Source organism: Periplaneta americana, chromosome 17 (genome assembly GCF_040183065.1).
Source record: "Periplaneta americana isolate PAMFEO1 chromosome 17, P.americana_PAMFEO1_priV1, whole genome shotgun sequence".
NCBI lineage: Eukaryota > Metazoa > Arthropoda > Insecta > Blattodea > Blattidae > Periplaneta > Periplaneta americana.
The window spans coordinates 30010093-30027464 of record NC_091133.1 but is presented as its reverse complement, the minus strand read 5'-3'; the positions used below and the strand labels follow the sequence as shown (position 1 = coordinate 30027464).

Genomic DNA, 17372 nt, shown 5'->3' with positions numbered 1-17372 from the left:
TTTGTTCACTTTCATAACTCCTTCCGAAATACCACCTTTTTAATTAGGTTATTGTACGATTCTCAAATTCTCATTGTGCGCCCTATACGTATAAGGGATGATTCTCGAAGCCCGACGATTGTTCTGGCATAATTCCTGATTCCGATGATAACAGGCGGGCTATTCTTCCTCAGCTCTGATAGAGCCAGGTCACATCTCCAGATGGGAAACCGATATCTACTTTATAAACTCAAAATATTTAATTCCTATAGCAACATCAGAAACCTTATTACATTTTCACTTACATGGCTAGTCTACTGGTCTGACAGCTGTAAGAGGTGTTGTTGAGTAACAGATAGTACGATGTAACTCTAAATTTCTTAGAAGTAAGGGACGATTATGTAACGTTCATGATGGACGAAACAGACACTGAGTTCTATAATAGGACTAGCCAGAAGTGAAGGATGAACAGATAGAAATATACGGTCCTTCATGTCCACGTATCTCCCTTTTCATTGTAATTTGCAATGAAAGGCTTTTTTTTCATAATCAGTTACTTCCCCGCTTGTTCTCGTATGTTTTCTCACGTCACAGCCACAGAAATAGGGACGTTTAAAATTTTTAACTGCGAGAGCGAATCCTACACATCAAGCTGACATGGGAAGTTCTGAACAGACGAAAGAACGAAAGACAAAATATTATTTACTAACCACACGGATAGCAGAATTCGACATCATGGCTGCGATCGTGTACGTAGTTTTATTATATTTTTTACTTTATTTTTTAAGAAAGCGTAGTATAGAATGTAAGATGGTGGTGATATTCGTCCAATCATCACTTCTAGCTAGCCCTACTATTGTCATCATTAACTGTAAAATGTTGTGTGGAGACTCTATCATTATATATAAATCATTTAATCATTTGATGGAAATTAATTTGTATTTTTCGTTTACAAATATTGAAAAAAGATGTATATTAAATTTTAGTCCTTAACCATTGAGAAACAAACTTTTCGAGATGAAAAATAGCTCACTCAATTACAATAGTTAAATCATTACTTTAACCAATCATGTTTTATAAGATCGGCAGCCTTTTCACCGATCATGATAGTTGGAGCATTTGTATTACCGCTCACAATATTTGGCATAATGGAAGCGTCCGCAACTCTGAGCCCTTGAATCCCATAAACTTTGAGTCGTGAATCCACAACGGCGTCGTGGTCGGACTCTGGTCCCATCTTGCACGTTCCCACAGGATGATAACAGGTAGTGGACATCTGTCTTAAGGCGCAAGACCAGTAATCACGGGTGTTGAATTCAAACACGGCACACGCTTTAATCTTCAGTTCCTTCAGTTTGATTCCTAGTGCTTGGAAAGATTTCGTTTGTGCTAACTTCACAGCAAACTCAGTTCCTGATAACATTGTGTCTAAGTCATCCGGATGGCTGAAGTAATTTGGAAATATTCTGGGGTGTTCAAACGGATCGGAACTTCTAAGTAGTATCATTCCCTTGCTCTTGGGCCTGAGCAAAGTAGGAATAGGCGCTAAAATGTCATATTTACCACTTAACTTTGTATATGATTCTCTGATGTCTTCGGAATATCCAAAAGAATTTAAGTAACCTTGTAGAGCACTTCTATCATTCGCAGGGAATCCGTAAAAATGAATTTGTAAATCAGGGTAATCTTCCTGAAACTGAATGGATGAAATATTGGAATGGATGAACCCACAAACACTTAGAATTCCTACAGTTGATAATATTCCCGTGCCGTGTCTCAGGTATTCGTAAGAAGCTTCATGATAAAAATCATATATATCTTCTTCAGATGTAGATGACTCTTTCCCCAGCACGGTTCCAACGAATATCGTATGATCTTGAAGATTCTGTCCCACTTTCAGGTCTGCAATTACAGGATTTATTCCTATTTCACTTAAATGATCGTGCGGTCCAATTCCAGACAGCATGAGCAATTGCGGCGAATTTATGGCACCGGCTGATAAAATAACTTCCTTGGAGACCTTCACTTGATGTAAGCTATTCTTCCTTTGAAATTGAACTCCAAGTGTTTTCTTTGTATCTGGATCTATTATAATTTTTGTGACTTGAGCAAACTTAGCTACGTGAAGATTAAGTCTATCTTTTGCTGGATTAAGAAAACCTTTGGCCGTATTGCAGCGTCTTCCATTTCTGGTTGTTGCATGTAACACGCCAAAACCAGCAATATCCTTCCCATTGAAGTCTAGTTGTTCATTATAGCCGAGTTCTTTGGCACCGTTTATGATCATTTTAACTTGGGTATCCAAAAATTTGTAACGTTCTATCGTCAAATAGCCTCCTGAACTGTGATACTGCGATGTTTCTATATCTTTGAAATACTTGTCTGTCATATCTTCAGATTTCTTGAAGTATGGTAGAACATCTTCGTACGACCAACCTTCGTTACCATCCGATGCCCAAGCATCATAATCCTTCTTCATGCCTCTTATGTAAAGCATTGCATTGATTGTACTCGAACCACCGAGAACCTTCCCTCGCGGCCAGCTACAGCTATGATTCTTGAACGAGCGACATATCCCTTCGGAGGGCTCAGTCCTGTATTGCCAGTCATATGGAGTATTCTGTAGATAGGGGGCCATTAGCGGTACTTCAGAATCCAGCGAAGGGTCCCCTCCTGCCTCGAGTAGCAACACATTCCAGTTCGGCACCTCGCTGAGCCTACTCGCCACCACAGAGCCCGCCGATCCTCCGCCAACGACGATGAAGTCGTACTCCTCTCTCAGAGTCGCGATGTCCGCCGGGTATTCAGATGTGTCGGCAAGGTTGTCCTTTGCCTTCATAAGCGACGAGACCAGACTCGTAAAAAGAACGGCTGCAGCACCTGATACGCAAGAAGCTGCACTGGGGTCGCTCCAGTGTGAACTTCCGATGTGGCAGCTTCCTTCCATGTTTCTATGGCTGTAAGAACGGAAAAGAATGGCATTACTAAAAGAGATACGTGCTTTATACTGAGAATTGAGGAAAGTTATTCTGATGCTGTGAAATGGATTTCGCATGACGTAATTCTGTACCTTTGGGACATTTTTATATTCTGCGGTGAGAAGTTACTGTAAAACTTTTCTATGCTCATTCTATAAACCAGTATAAACAGATGTTTTTACGCCATTCAGAAATTTGCTAATATCCTACATCACACGGGTACATATTACAATAAAACATTTTAACTCACTTCGCTTCATTAGACCATAGATGATTCTTCTCATACGGATATTTGCGAATATCATACGACTGCGCGCTGAAAAGTAATAGTACATAGGACGCATAAGAACAAATGTTACGGAATTACCTGATTGGTGTAGAAACCAATAAATTATTCTTCGTCAGCAATACATGTCCGAGAATTGGTACTTTTAGCGATACGTCCGTCAATCATTACGTTACGTAAACCATGAAAAAACGTGTGGAGAATATCGCTTCAAGATTTTTCTAGCATTATTCACTACTTCTCACAGGACGAAATTTAAGGATATTATCTGTAAGGAAAAATTTTTCCTGTGAGAGAATTAAGTTAATAGAATTGGCCAATGAGCAACTAACAAGAACTGCGTGTGGTATGAAGCAGTAAAATAGAGTCGCGTTTGTGGCTCCAGGACTAGGTCGCTGATTTTTCTTTTAGGCTCCTCTGGTTCCGTCTCCTGCTAAATAGTGATGGAATTTGTGGTTGACAAAGTAGACTTTGCAGAGAGTTTCTCTCAGGGCACTCTAGTATTCCACAACGCACTCCATCTTCTCCTCACTTCGTCTATCATTTGCAGTAGTTAAAAGGAAAAGGTTTTGGAAATAATACGGCTTTCCACTGCCAATAGAAAGGGCCCTGAGGCACATCTGGCTACTTTTCTGTGGATGGGACCTAGCTGTGCCTGGACTGAGGTGGGATGGCCTTTCTGCCAGAATCGGATCCACGAATGCCACACAGGCCAACTGTAGAACTTGGACAATCAACGCATATATGGGGCACAGTGAGTCAAAACAGGCCTAAGTTTAAGGATCCGTTCCGGATAAAACTCTCGAAAAAGTTAAGCCACACCCAAGGCAAGCCAACACTAAAATATGGTCAGTATAAATGTAACTTTCACCTGTTAATGCAAGGTGCAGTAGTATATTAAGAAAGACTCAATGTATATTTTCTCTGTTATTTTCAGATTTTTCAACTATTTCTCAAAATTTGTGTTTCAACGTTACTGTGTATGTGCAATTCTCTTGGAAAAAATATTATCACGTACTTGTTAATACAATTACTTTACATTCTGTTCATTCATTAACATTGAATGGAATCGGTAAAAATGTAAATACAAAATCGCAACATGAACACGACTCAACACAAATAAAGACTTTAGAACATATTAAATCACTACTAACACGAATCCTAATTTGAGCATTTATTCTATGCGTGAATAAGTTTAGTAGTTTTTATTTATTACGTTTCGAAATAAATAGCTATTGTCACTACATCTGTACTTAAACATATAATGACTTTGAAACAAAATTTTATGAGTGAAATTACGTTTCCATTTCTATGTAAATTTTACTTTTAAAAGTTTTAGCAATTTCAGAAATTTCTAATAACCCAATTTATGATGAGAAACGAAAGTAAATTTAACATTTTCCGTTGCTTAATTACATATAATATGAGATTAGATAAAAACACGAAACAAGGGAACACTTTTAGTAGCGAGACAACAATTTGCTCTGCGATAGAAGAGATAAACAAGGTGACGTTAATACGACTGGTACCATGGGATTGAAACGATAGGTGTTGAACGTCGTATGTATCTGGACAGTTTGATTGTTTCCAAGACGATGCAGGGTTGTTACGAAACACCCTGCTTTGCTTTGTACAAGGCATTTTCCATGTCGGGAAACTTAGTGCATTCTCCTGTCGCAGACCTTACACGCCGGACGTCCGTTGGGATGGGTGTGTATAGGATTCTGTTCTAGCATGGGCTGCAGTGAACCCTGCATTAGCACGGTCTTAGAAGAGAATGTAGAGTGGCTGTATTTGTGCTACAAATGGAACACGATTCTCTGTACTCGAAGGCAATTAGATGTTGAAAGCTCATACGAATTGTACTGTTGAACATGGTCCTTTTCTTCATCTTCATCATCATCATCATCATCATCATCATATCACCATCATCATCATGTCATAATCATTATCACCACAACTATCATTATCACATTCCATTGTCATTATAATCACTACGGTCACCATCGTCGTCTTCGTTACCATCATCATCAGCATCATCATCGTAAATAATAGTAATGTATTTTGAACACATCCGTGGCGGGAATACATGATATTAAATGAAGAGAGAAATGAATTGATCTGTCCCGTATGTTAACAGATTCCAAAATTTCGAAATAATTAACACTGAATGGTATCAGTTCGCTACTTCAGAGATAGAACCATTATCTCGATGAATATATATATATATATATATATATATATACGAAAATAAGAAAAAAAAAGAATTTACAAAAGTATAAGTTTAGCAGGTTCTGTTTATTGTATTTCGGAATAAATATTGTCACAACAACTGTACTGAAACATACGACATTAAAACACAAAATTTTGTGAATGAAATTGTGTTTTCATTTTATGTAAAGTTGTAGGTCTAAACCAGGCATGTCAATTGATGCCCACAGGAGCAAGCATGCGCTTTAGAGCCCAAGAGAGCCTGAGCGCTTTACGGCGGAAAGGAAAGAGACAGACGAAAGACTTGGTCGAGCTATACTCAGGGATGGCCAGCACTGATTCAATAGATAAAGGGAAGAGAGCTTATTAAAACTATATCCATGTTAATTTTTAGATTTGCCTGAGAAGTATAAATATATTATTGGAATGTAAGTTTTAATTTTAATGCTCATTTTTCACAAGTTTGATTTTTTTATTCAAAATAAATATTTTCTCAACTTTTCGTATAGAAAAGTGAAATTTTCAGGTATAGGTCTATTTATTTAGTAGCCTTACAGAATGTTTTCGTAAATCTAATATACCCTACATACTTATTACTGAAGATAGTGTATTGAAAATTTTGAAAATATTCGCATGGAAATTGTTTGTAAGGAAATGAATTAACAAAGCAACTACTCTTACATCATAAGCAAAAGATACGTGCCCATGTGTTGTAAAAAGTCAGCAGATTTCAAGCAAATAATTTAATATTCTGATGATAGGAAGTTGCTCACAAATATCACCTTAAAAGCATAATGCGATAAGAGTTTTGTTATGTAATATTAGTTACACTTAAAACAGATACAGTACCTAGGTAACTTTGCTTTGTACTATAATATTGTTTTGATTAGTTTATTGATTACTTTTGTAAGGCTAAAGATACCATCAATATAAATTCCAACTTATCATGTTATACTCAATCTCTTTCTTTGTAATATCACTTTCTTTATGAATGATGTGTTTCATCCACTTAATACAGTATAATATTATACCACTATCGAATTTAAGTGAATATTCCTTCTTAACTCTCTATTATGATATTAAGATTTAAAACACAAGTCCAATATTAAGAAATCAGTGTTAGTACTTTTGTTTTACAGACAATATAGATAATATTAAACAGAAAGAAGCCATATAAAAATAACGACATAAAATTTCACGTTCCATTTGAAGTTTGTGCACCACTGTTTTCGTAATCCAACAGGTTGCTTATTCATATACACAACCCTTCCTCTTTCCATACTTAGGGCTTACTGCCCGCGGACGACGTCAAGGTCAGAAAAATGCGCTTGCTTTGTCATCACTGGTCTAAACATTACTTTTGAAAGTGTAATTATTTCTATCTTTCTTTGCCAATTTTGTGAGAATACCAAGAACTCTTAGACCGAGTAGGTAGACGCTATGCTTTACTAAAAACATTTCCTATTTTATAGGATAAATACTGTTTGTTAATAAAACTTTGCTACATTGAAGAAGACTCTTGTGTTGTCCTCTGTGATGTCTTCTACAGATAATAAATATCATGTCGGTACGAAGCATGCGTGTCAAGTAGCCTACAAGACATGGCGCGAATAAACTGTAATTTAATACTTAATAAAGTTCAAAACATGCATATTATACAATTTACAATAAACATATTACTTAGCGTTTTAGAACGGCAACTTGTGAATCGAGATTACTCTGGTTAATTTTTAAATTGGTTAATTTACGATGCTGTAAATCAGGTATGCTCAAAATTGTGAAAGGACCGGTTACACGGATGATGCTGCACTGCATAACACACACAGTGTACGGACTGGGCTCCGCAAATACATTGCATTGCACTGTACATTGCAGCACCGCCCGCAGCATAGTTCTTACACTCTTACAAATACGGATAATAAACTGAATTTGAAAAAGGAAAGAGTACACACTGCAATATTCAGTTATTACATTATTTATTATATTTAATATAGTTATGATATAATAATATCATAGATAATATCTTTTCATATTCCACCATATAGTCTACATTGCGGTCTATTCAACATCTGCATTCTTTTCTGCAAGTAATCGGGAATCTATTTCCAACGAAAGATGCTCATCTGTTAATCGGGACCTATGTTTGGATTTAACAACCTTCATTCTCGAAAATAATTGTTCGCACACATATGTCGAGGCGAAGGTAGCTAACATAGTGGCAGCGAATAAGCTCATCTTATAATATTTCGTTTTGTTCATTTTTTTAAATAATTCTATGGTTGTCAAGTCATATTCTCTGCATTTAGTTCTGAATTCTACGTTACTTAGTAAATCAATTAACTCGTCCTTTAACTGCACTCTCACGGATTGTACTAAATTTACTATGAAAGGTTTAACAAAAAGACTAATATCACTCTCCATACGTCTAAAATCACTAAATCTATGTTCTTGAATTCACATTTGAGCTGTTGCAGTACAGAGACATAATTAACTATATTTTGTTCAGGCACCATACATCTCTTTACAAGTTCACCATCCGTGAAGGGTTTTAGTGCCTTAGCTAATTCCCAATATACTACATAGGCTAACTTGCTCCAAAACATAGACTCTGAATTGTTCGACTCTCTTCAATGTTTGACCTTTCATGAAGTTCTTTAAATTCTTGAAGCTGTAGTGCACGTTATACCCCTGAAAAATTATTTTATCAAAATATCTATTTCTGCTCGAATAAAATCACCACAATAACAATAATAGGTCTAATAATAATAATAATAATAATAATAATAATAATAATAATAATAATAATAATAATAACGTTGGTATATGAAAATAGGCTATATTACAGAAAACAGCTTCTCTGTCACTTCGGCATGTTCTAGGTAACAGAGCCTATAATGTAGTTTTATGTTGCTCAGTAGTATTCCTGACAGTACCTTACAATATAGTAAACACTTTACGTTTTCACCGAACGCACAACAAAAATAGTCTTCCTCCCACATTGTACGGAATGATCGTTTGTTTATAGAAGGTTTTGACTGTCATTGTCCTGCACTGTTTTTGCGTTTACTAAGTACTTGAACTGCCTTCTGCAGTCATCCGTCGAGCTTCGGACGAGGAACAGCACGCTCTACAGTGGAAGGTTGTGATTACAGAACGTAATCGGGAGTCAGAGAATGAGCATACCTGCTGTAAATGCATCCGAAACATAAAAAATACTGTCCATCTACGTCTACAATGTATGAACTTCTTTATTATTATTATTATTATTATTATTATTATTATTATTATTATTATTATTATTATTAGTATTATTACTACTACTACTACTACTACTACTACTACTACTGATATATCATCATCTGAAACGTATAAAACTATAACATAAAAATGCGTCGCTGAAGAATATTTGTGCGCAGAAGAAACTGTTGGCAAAAACGTGGGACGAGAAGAATTGGAAGGCATGTCTGTCGTGTCTATAAGCGTCACAGTTGGCTGAATTTTTGTACACGCAGGATTGATTTCCATCCCTACATCTCCCGGAGGACTGGAACGTTCTGCAGAACTGCTTCTTTCGAGCTCAGTGAACTATGTTAAATACGTTTCTCGAGAGCACCTCTGCAGTGAAAGGTTATAGGTTCGATACTCGATCTGAGTATTCAACATCACTGAACAAAGTTATCTCAGAATACGAATAGGATAATCTGTATTCAATTCACAACAATGGCACGCCAACAAGGATCCGCCTTTTGTTTGGGTAATACCGAACTGTTATCATGGAGACGTGATTTTGTATCTTCTGTTATAAATACTGTGTAGTAGGCCACACCTTGAAAATGATTTGCAGCAGATCAGTGTGCAGGTAAAGGTAATCCGCTTTGTAACAGTGGCGTGCCGTCAATGGACTAGTAGGACTAGCCTAGTCCTTTAAGTATCATCAGCTTATAAAATTTATTACATTTCATGTTTGAATTTTAGAAAGTTTCAAGACATGACAATTGACGACTTCGATCTCCTTCCTCCCCTCAGCGCTCAACGTCTGTAGAATTGGACTCGTCCAGCCCACGCGAACCAGTCAGCTCGGACAATCGGACTGGACTAGCAGATTTTAAAACTGTTCCCTTGCCTACATGATGTGAATAGTAAATACGGTTCGGCGATCTCTAGTAAACAATTTCCGTGTCTCCATTTTTGTTAGAAAGAATATATTACTACGTTTATTGTTTTGTGCATTATCAGTCAAGTATTGAAAGTGTGCCTGTGAAGTGTAAAATGGATTAAAACAATAGTGTGTGTTTTACGCTGTTTAGTAAACATGGAAAGGGACTTGTTTCGAAATGCGAGTCCATTGCAGCTCTTATAGTCGGAGGCACCGATTTTGGCAGATGACCTCGATGACATTTCCAGTAGGCGAGCCAATATTGTTTGTGTAAGCTGCGAGAATGAGATGCGATAACATTCTGAGTCGTTCATATTTTCATAACAGCAGCTCATATCAATTATCCTTATTATGAAACACACCACGGTACAGTCCTACTCAAAGAATACCTTTAATAAATGTAAATGACTTCCGTTCGCAATGATTTTACAATACCTCTCCTACATTTTCTAAATTAAATTAATTATTAATTAAAAGCAAAAAGCATTGCATTGCGCATATATAATCCTGCGCTTACTAGATCAATATACAAGATTTGTCCAGTAATAATCTAGGGATCGTCTACTGGTGGTGCGACAATTCAAGTTAATAAAATTACGATTCTTCTTAATAATCAAAATATAATTTGGTTAATTGGGTAAAATTGCATTTCACTTTACAACTGGGATGTTGCAGGCTTACTATTTGGAGCGAGGGGTTGTTTACCAAAATCTACATGTAATATTCTTAAATCCTTTAAAATTCCCTTTTATAAGGTTCAGAAGATTGTAATGGAAATTCTGAAGGCCTCACTTCAAATTTTACACTATCATCTATATATTAACTCGTAAATTTTTGTTTTAATGTACAAATCTAATCCATATTTTGCCGGTTTCATTTCCCATTATCTTTTATGTTTGTTAATTCCGGATCCCAGTGGTCAACCTCACTTGAGGACGGATGATTTTAAATCTTAGTAGTATAAGAGTATAAGATATAGGATTGTAATGGATATTACAAGGGCAATAATTTCTTCACGCGCACATTGTGAATAGAACAGAGAAGAAAGCATTTTAAAATATTCGAAATCGTACAAAATATCGGAGAAACCAATTTTCCCTGCACAAATTGCACCAATTGAAAAATATAATTACCATTCACAATAAATACTGTATTTTATGGATTGTAAAAAGTTGTTTATTAATCTAGAGGTATTGGCTGATGACTATATTAAATTCCAGCACGACATTTATTCAGAGTATGTAGAAATTACACTTTGGATTTTACTAAATGTATAGGCCTACTATCAAAAAGTGTTACATACCCCCTTAAATACTGTACATGTGTTACCTGTGCAATATCCGATGTTTAATTTTTTAAAATATAATTCATAGTACTGAAACTGCCATATTGAATTCGCACAAATTGTATTATTCGTAATTTTCGTCTCGAAACCCCCTAAGATATCTAATTTAATTTTTCACCCATTTTTGTCCCACTCCACCACTTTAGGGACAAAGTCGGACTAAATAATACCTTATTCGTATTCTGTGATAGCAAAGATCCCCAGATATCGACTTTCATCGAGATCGGATGACATGAGATTTCTCACTCCCTTCTGCCTTTTCATCAGTACCTTTGGATATGGTATTTAAAAAAATCTAAGAATGTTTAACCAATATTATATAGAGTAACCTTCATTTCAAGGGAGTAGCCTACATGAAATTGAATTTTTTTACTTTCCTTATACATTTTAGAAACAATTCTGAGAGATGAGATGAATAGTCTAACCCAATTTTATGAGTGAATCTTTGTTTTAAATTTAAAGGCTGCACGTCTGCTGGTTAAAAAAAATAAATCGGTATAATTATTTTGATCATTATTGCCTCCCACTTTCCATCCCTTAATGTTCGTATTTCGTAAAACTCAGTCTTATCTATTGACTAAGGATTAACATATTTCCATATACATATATATTTCCATATATAATAACAGATTATATTTTCATTTCGTACAATATTCTGATCACGAGACATAATCATATACTTTGTCTTTTCGGGATTTGCTACCAAACCTATCGCTTTATTTGCTTCAAGTAAAATTTCCGTGTGTTCCCTAATCGTTTGTGGAGTTTTTCCTAACATATTCACGTCATCCGCATAGACAAAAAGCTGATGTAACCCGTTCAATTCCAAACCCTCTGTGTTATCCTGAACTTTCCTAATGGCATATTCTAGACCGAAGTTAAAAATTAAGGTGATAGTGCATCTCCTTGCTTTAGCCCACAGTGAATTGGAAAAGCATCAGATAGAAACTGGCCTATACGGAGTCTGCTGTGAGTTTCATTGAGACACATTTTAATTAATCGAACAAGTTTCTTGGGAATACCAAAGAGACATATAGACTACTGTAATATTTGGTTAGTTTTTGGAGGTGTCTGTCCAGAGTGCACAAAATTTGTGCCACAAATACTCGGGCGTGCATGTTTACTCTTATGTCCTACCCATTCCACTGCGACAGAGATAACAGCCGATCTTGCAGCGGTGAGGAACTCGCTCTCCAGTTCACATTAAGAAAATCCATCTGCCAAAATCCCTGGCGCGACCTATACCAACTGCATCGTCTGAATCGCCGCCATCCGGCAGTGGTACCAGTCACGAGCCTCACGACTGCCAACAGTCACAATGTTATATTTTGGACCGTTTGTTAAGCATCGGTACTTCGTTTGGAAGTTTTATTGTTTTAATCCTGTTGTTTATAGATTGTTGTCAGGCAGGACAGTGACTGAGATAGTAAAGTTTTTTAAAGACACCGAGTTAGGAGAAGAAGCATTTCCAGAAGTTTATAAATTATGCTGCCTAATAGCTACAATTTCAGTGAGTACCTCCACTTTAGAACGTACTTTTTCCTGTATAAAACGTGTAAAGAGTTACGTACGGAACACTGAGTGCAGTGCGAAGACAGGCTTTCGCGACTTTCATTGTTATCGATCGAAAAGGCTCTATTGAACAAAATTCAAAGCCAAAGATATTTTTACGATGACGTCGTAGAAAAATTTGCCCGAAAAGGAGAAAGGAGGATTCCGTTGATGTACACATGAAGGTGGTAACTGATAAGTCTTACTTTCGTTGTAATACGTATTATCTAACAAATTTTTTATATTTTCTGTTTATTATTAAATAGTGTCACGACAGTCCTATTACTGCTAGTACCCCCCCCCCCCTGAAAAATGTCACCGCTCGCCACTGCTTTGTAACTACTGTACAACCTATGTGAAGCATAGAGAGCTATAGCTCACTGTGACCATGGCACTAAAATACTTGAGTGGACCATAGACGAACTCTGCAGTGGCGAATGAGACTCGTGATTTGAGGCTGTGCTTGGACCCAGGTTCGAATCCCGCTTGGGCTGATCACCTGGTTTAATTTTCTTCCGAGGTTTTCACCAACTGTAAGACGAATGTCAGGCACTCTCATGACGAATCCTAGATGTCATCTCGCTATCAACAGTTACACCCGACGCTACATAACTTGGCAGTTAAATGATCGTGGGCGTGGCGAATAATTATCGCATCAAAGTAGTGTACTCGATTTTATATCAGCACAACCGAATGCATATAACGTCACTGTCAAATCTTACATTTATAATGTCATAATGAATTTATGAAAACCACAATCACTTCATTATCATTGGCCTTTTTTACTTGATTAAATATCTTTAACTTTTGTGGGGTTTGATTTTTATTTCTGAATAATATATTTCGCCTAGTTTATCTTAAAAATAATAAAACCTAAAAGTTAAAATATTCGCCAATTCATCGTATTGTTATAACACAACCACCATTTTAGCGTCCGACATCATCACCACTATATCACCATAATCATCATCATGAGAGACGTACACGATATGAATAAATAAGACATTTATTTTGGAAAAAATATGAAAATATGAATTGAATCTTTCAGTACTAACCATTTGGAGCAGGTTTACATCACTATTTACAAAATAAGTGTGCACAAGTTAATGGTTTTGTATATCTACGAGTATATTCAATATTCTACTAAACAAAATACAATATAAATCACCATTATTACACACTCTTTTATCATCTTCAGATTCTTACCTGAATGAAAGAACTAGATAACTAGTATTTTACACTGAAGAGAGAGAGAGAGTGAGAGAGAGAGGGAGAGAGAGAGAGAAAAAGAAAGAAAGAGAGTTCTTACATTGGCTGAACTCAACATTTGCTACAACACAAGTAACTTTTTCATATTTTCTAGAAAAATACGTATTATTACACCTTCTGTCAACTACTATTATTTTCTACGATAAAAACCCATGACGATGCAAAAAGTGAAGAAAAATTGATTGTTGAAATCCATTTAAGACATTAATTTACACACATATAAGTAGACATGGCAAAGCTGAAAAGACTTTCACTGGAGTCGAAAAAATTAGTTTTGGCTTCTCGAATTCATTGACGTACGAGTTCAGCGATTCTAAAGGGAAATCTGAAGATTTCACTTGCCGCAAATGTTGGTGAAATGGATGGTTTGGCTCTTTCGATTTTTTTTCTGGAAAACAGCTCTATTGTCTCCTTATAACGTCTAGAAAGGCCATTCAGTGGTATTTATAGAAATATTAACGGGGAAAAAATAATCATGCAAAATATGGGGGAAAACATAAAGATTTTTATGAAATATGAAAATTTTATCAAAATATTATGTAATATTATAATATTATTTTTTGGCGTTAATTGCATTCTACAAATCTTCAATCGTCAAAATCCTTGTTCCTATACAACTAGTAAAAAGATTTTAGAATATCAAATTTCATATTTTTCCTGCTACTCGTCGTAGTCATCATAAAATAACTGGCAATTTTCCCTTTCCGTCATATTTACTGTGATGATTAGATGAGGTGTGTGTTTCCGGTGTAGCTCAGTCGGCTAAGGAACTTGCCTCCTGATCCAGAGTTGCGTTCGGGCGTGGATTCAATTTCCGGTTGGGCTGATTACCTGGTTTGGTTTTCTCCGAGATGTTCCTCAATAGTAAGGCAAATATCAGGTAATCTGTGGCGAATACTCGGGCTCATGTCGCCAAATACCATCTCACTATCACCAGTCCCATCCACGCCAAATAACTTGTTGATACAACGCCGTAAAATAACCGAGTAAAAAAAAACTTTGCGGAATAGATAGAGGACCCAAAGGAAAGCAAAAATGTTCATGTAAGTACATCGTCTCGCTTTGCTTTTTTTTTATTGTAGACACTTTTTAGTTAGGTCTAATGCATATTTGTTTATTACAACAGTTTGCATGATTTTATTTTAACTATGTAGCTACCGCACATTTTCCATGGATATTTTAGAAAATAGTAACGCACATTTCCATGGTTTTATTTTCATTATAACACACATTTCAATAGTTTTATTTTAATGGAATAACTAAACATATCCATGGTTTTACTTTAATAGTATTTTACATATCCATTTTTTTTAATAGTGTCGCAAAAATTTGCATGGTTTTATTTTAATACTACCTCACATTTCCATGGTTTTCTTTTGATAGTATCACTAACAGATCCAAGGTTTTATTTTAAAACTACTGCACATTCACATGATTTTATTTTAAGATTGTGGCACATTTCTATATTTTTAATTTATGTAAATATGTATGTATGTATGTATGTATGTATGTATGTATGTATGTATGTATGTATGTATGTATGTATGTATGTATGTATGTATGTATGTATGTATGTATGTATGTATTTATTTATTCATTCACACTGCAATGGATATATACCTGGTGGAAGTGGTAACTAATTACACTCAATAATAACAATAATAAACTTATTAATTAAAAATACAATTAGTAATAATACTAATAATTAATACTAACAATAATTCAGTGACGCACAATTCCAATGTTTTATTTTAATAGTATGAAACATTTAGACGGTTTTATTTTAATTGTATGGAATATTTCCACAGTTTTATTTTAATTTTATGGAACATTTCCATGGTTTTATTTTAATAGTAGCCCTATGGAAAATTTCCAAGGTTTTGTTTTCTTAATATCGAACATTTCTATATTTGTATTTTAATAGTACCGCACATCATCTTGGTTTTATTATTATAGTATCGCAAACGTTACCATGCTTTTATTTTAATACTACCGTACATTTCCGTAGTTTTATTTTAATAGTATCAAAACATTTGCATGGTTTTATTTTAATAGTATCGCAAAACATTTCCATGGGTTTATTTTAATATTATCTCACATTTCCATGGCTTTATTTTAATAGTATCGCAAAACATTTCCACGGCTTTATTTTAATATTATCTCACATTTCCATTGTTTTACTTTAACAGTACTGCTAAATATTTTCATGGTTTTATTTTCAAAGTATCGCAAAACATTTCGATGGTTTAATTTATTACTACCGCATAGTTACTTTTTTCAATAGTATCGTAAAACTTTTCCAGGGTTTAATTTTAATACTATCTCATATTTTAATGGTTTTAGATGAATAGTATGAAATATTTCCATGGTTTTATTTTAATAGTACCGCGCATTTCCTTGATTTTATTCTAATAATGCCGCACAAACGAGTTTTCCGAAAATTGTTGAGTGAAACAGGAAAATGAGAATGCACCCGGAAAAGTCTACCGGTATATTATATATCTTTTTCTTAAATTTCTACTCAATACGACGGAATTCGAGCTCGGTCTATCGTGAAATGTTAACGGTTAGCCATTAGCTGGCTTACCACCGAGTTTCAGAAATATCATAGAAGAATACAAAAATAAATATTTACTTTCCGTACAATTTGTGGAAATTTTGAAATATTTACATATTCATAATATTTCAAAATATACTATAGTATTACGTAGGTAAACAGTATTCAACAGGATAAACAAGATTTTTGAAGTGCATTTGAAGAAATGTTTCGTTGCCGATACACTCATACAAGTATTTATGTAAAATAGAAGGTACAGAATGACATACCTGCAACAGTTCTTAAATCCCTCTGCAGATCACTCACAATACAGCAGTGCCTCAAGAACTACTGCGATATGTATGAGTTCTGTTATCGAGAATGAAGTTAGGTCATTCTTTATCAGTTGAGCTGTATGTACATAATGGATGCACGTCACTTCATTTTTTATTTAAATTCCAGGAAAATGTTTTAATATGATAAACAGCTCAGAGGAGCACTAAGATGAATGGCGTCATGTAAATAACACTTACTATCTCATTATACAATCGCATATCGGGGGTTTAGAGTCATAACGACGTATCTACAAAATTCGTGTTTTGAGATAAATGCAAAAGAAGTTTTGCAACAACTGAAACACTATCAATGTTACCGCCTATGTTATTGTGTGCGACATATGTGATAACTCGTTGTTATTAGAGTATGTTCACATCTGCTCAACAATTTTTTTGTGTTTAAGCTAAGTGTTGCATAAGAAAAAAAAAGACTGTGTTGTAGATACGTTGTTTTGACTTTAAATAAATTGTTCTTTTTGCAAGTTACACTTGATTTTAATATTAATGACAATAGAAGTAATGCACTGAATTATTTATATATTATTGTGTAATTACATATAATTATTGTGAAACAAACAGTTTTATAAGTCTTTCTTCTAATATTGATTAGCAAGGTGCTGGATAATATGCCAAAATTTTTAAAATACTAAACTGATGGCAATATACCGTAATTCACCAAAACAAAGTTCAATTACTTTTACACAAACCTGTATCACTGAAACAATA

General features: G+C 35.0%; 1 protein-coding gene across 1 annotated transcript; it reads right to left on the bottom strand.

The window, feature by feature from the left end:
• Positions 1-874: 874 nt before the first annotated feature.
• Positions 875-16732, bottom strand: LOC138693080 (glucose dehydrogenase [FAD, quinone]-like). Its single transcript, XM_069816670.1, has 2 exons — positions 16602-16732; positions 875-2936 (listed from the first exon to the last, which is right to left on the bottom strand). Exon 2 carries the CDS (start codon positions 2924-2926, stop codon positions 1034-1036), a length of 1893 nt encoding a protein of 630 aa, XP_069672771.1. The 5' UTR covers positions 2927-2936; positions 16602-16732; the 3' UTR covers positions 875-1033.
• Between the last annotated feature and the right edge of the window lie 640 nt (positions 16733-17372).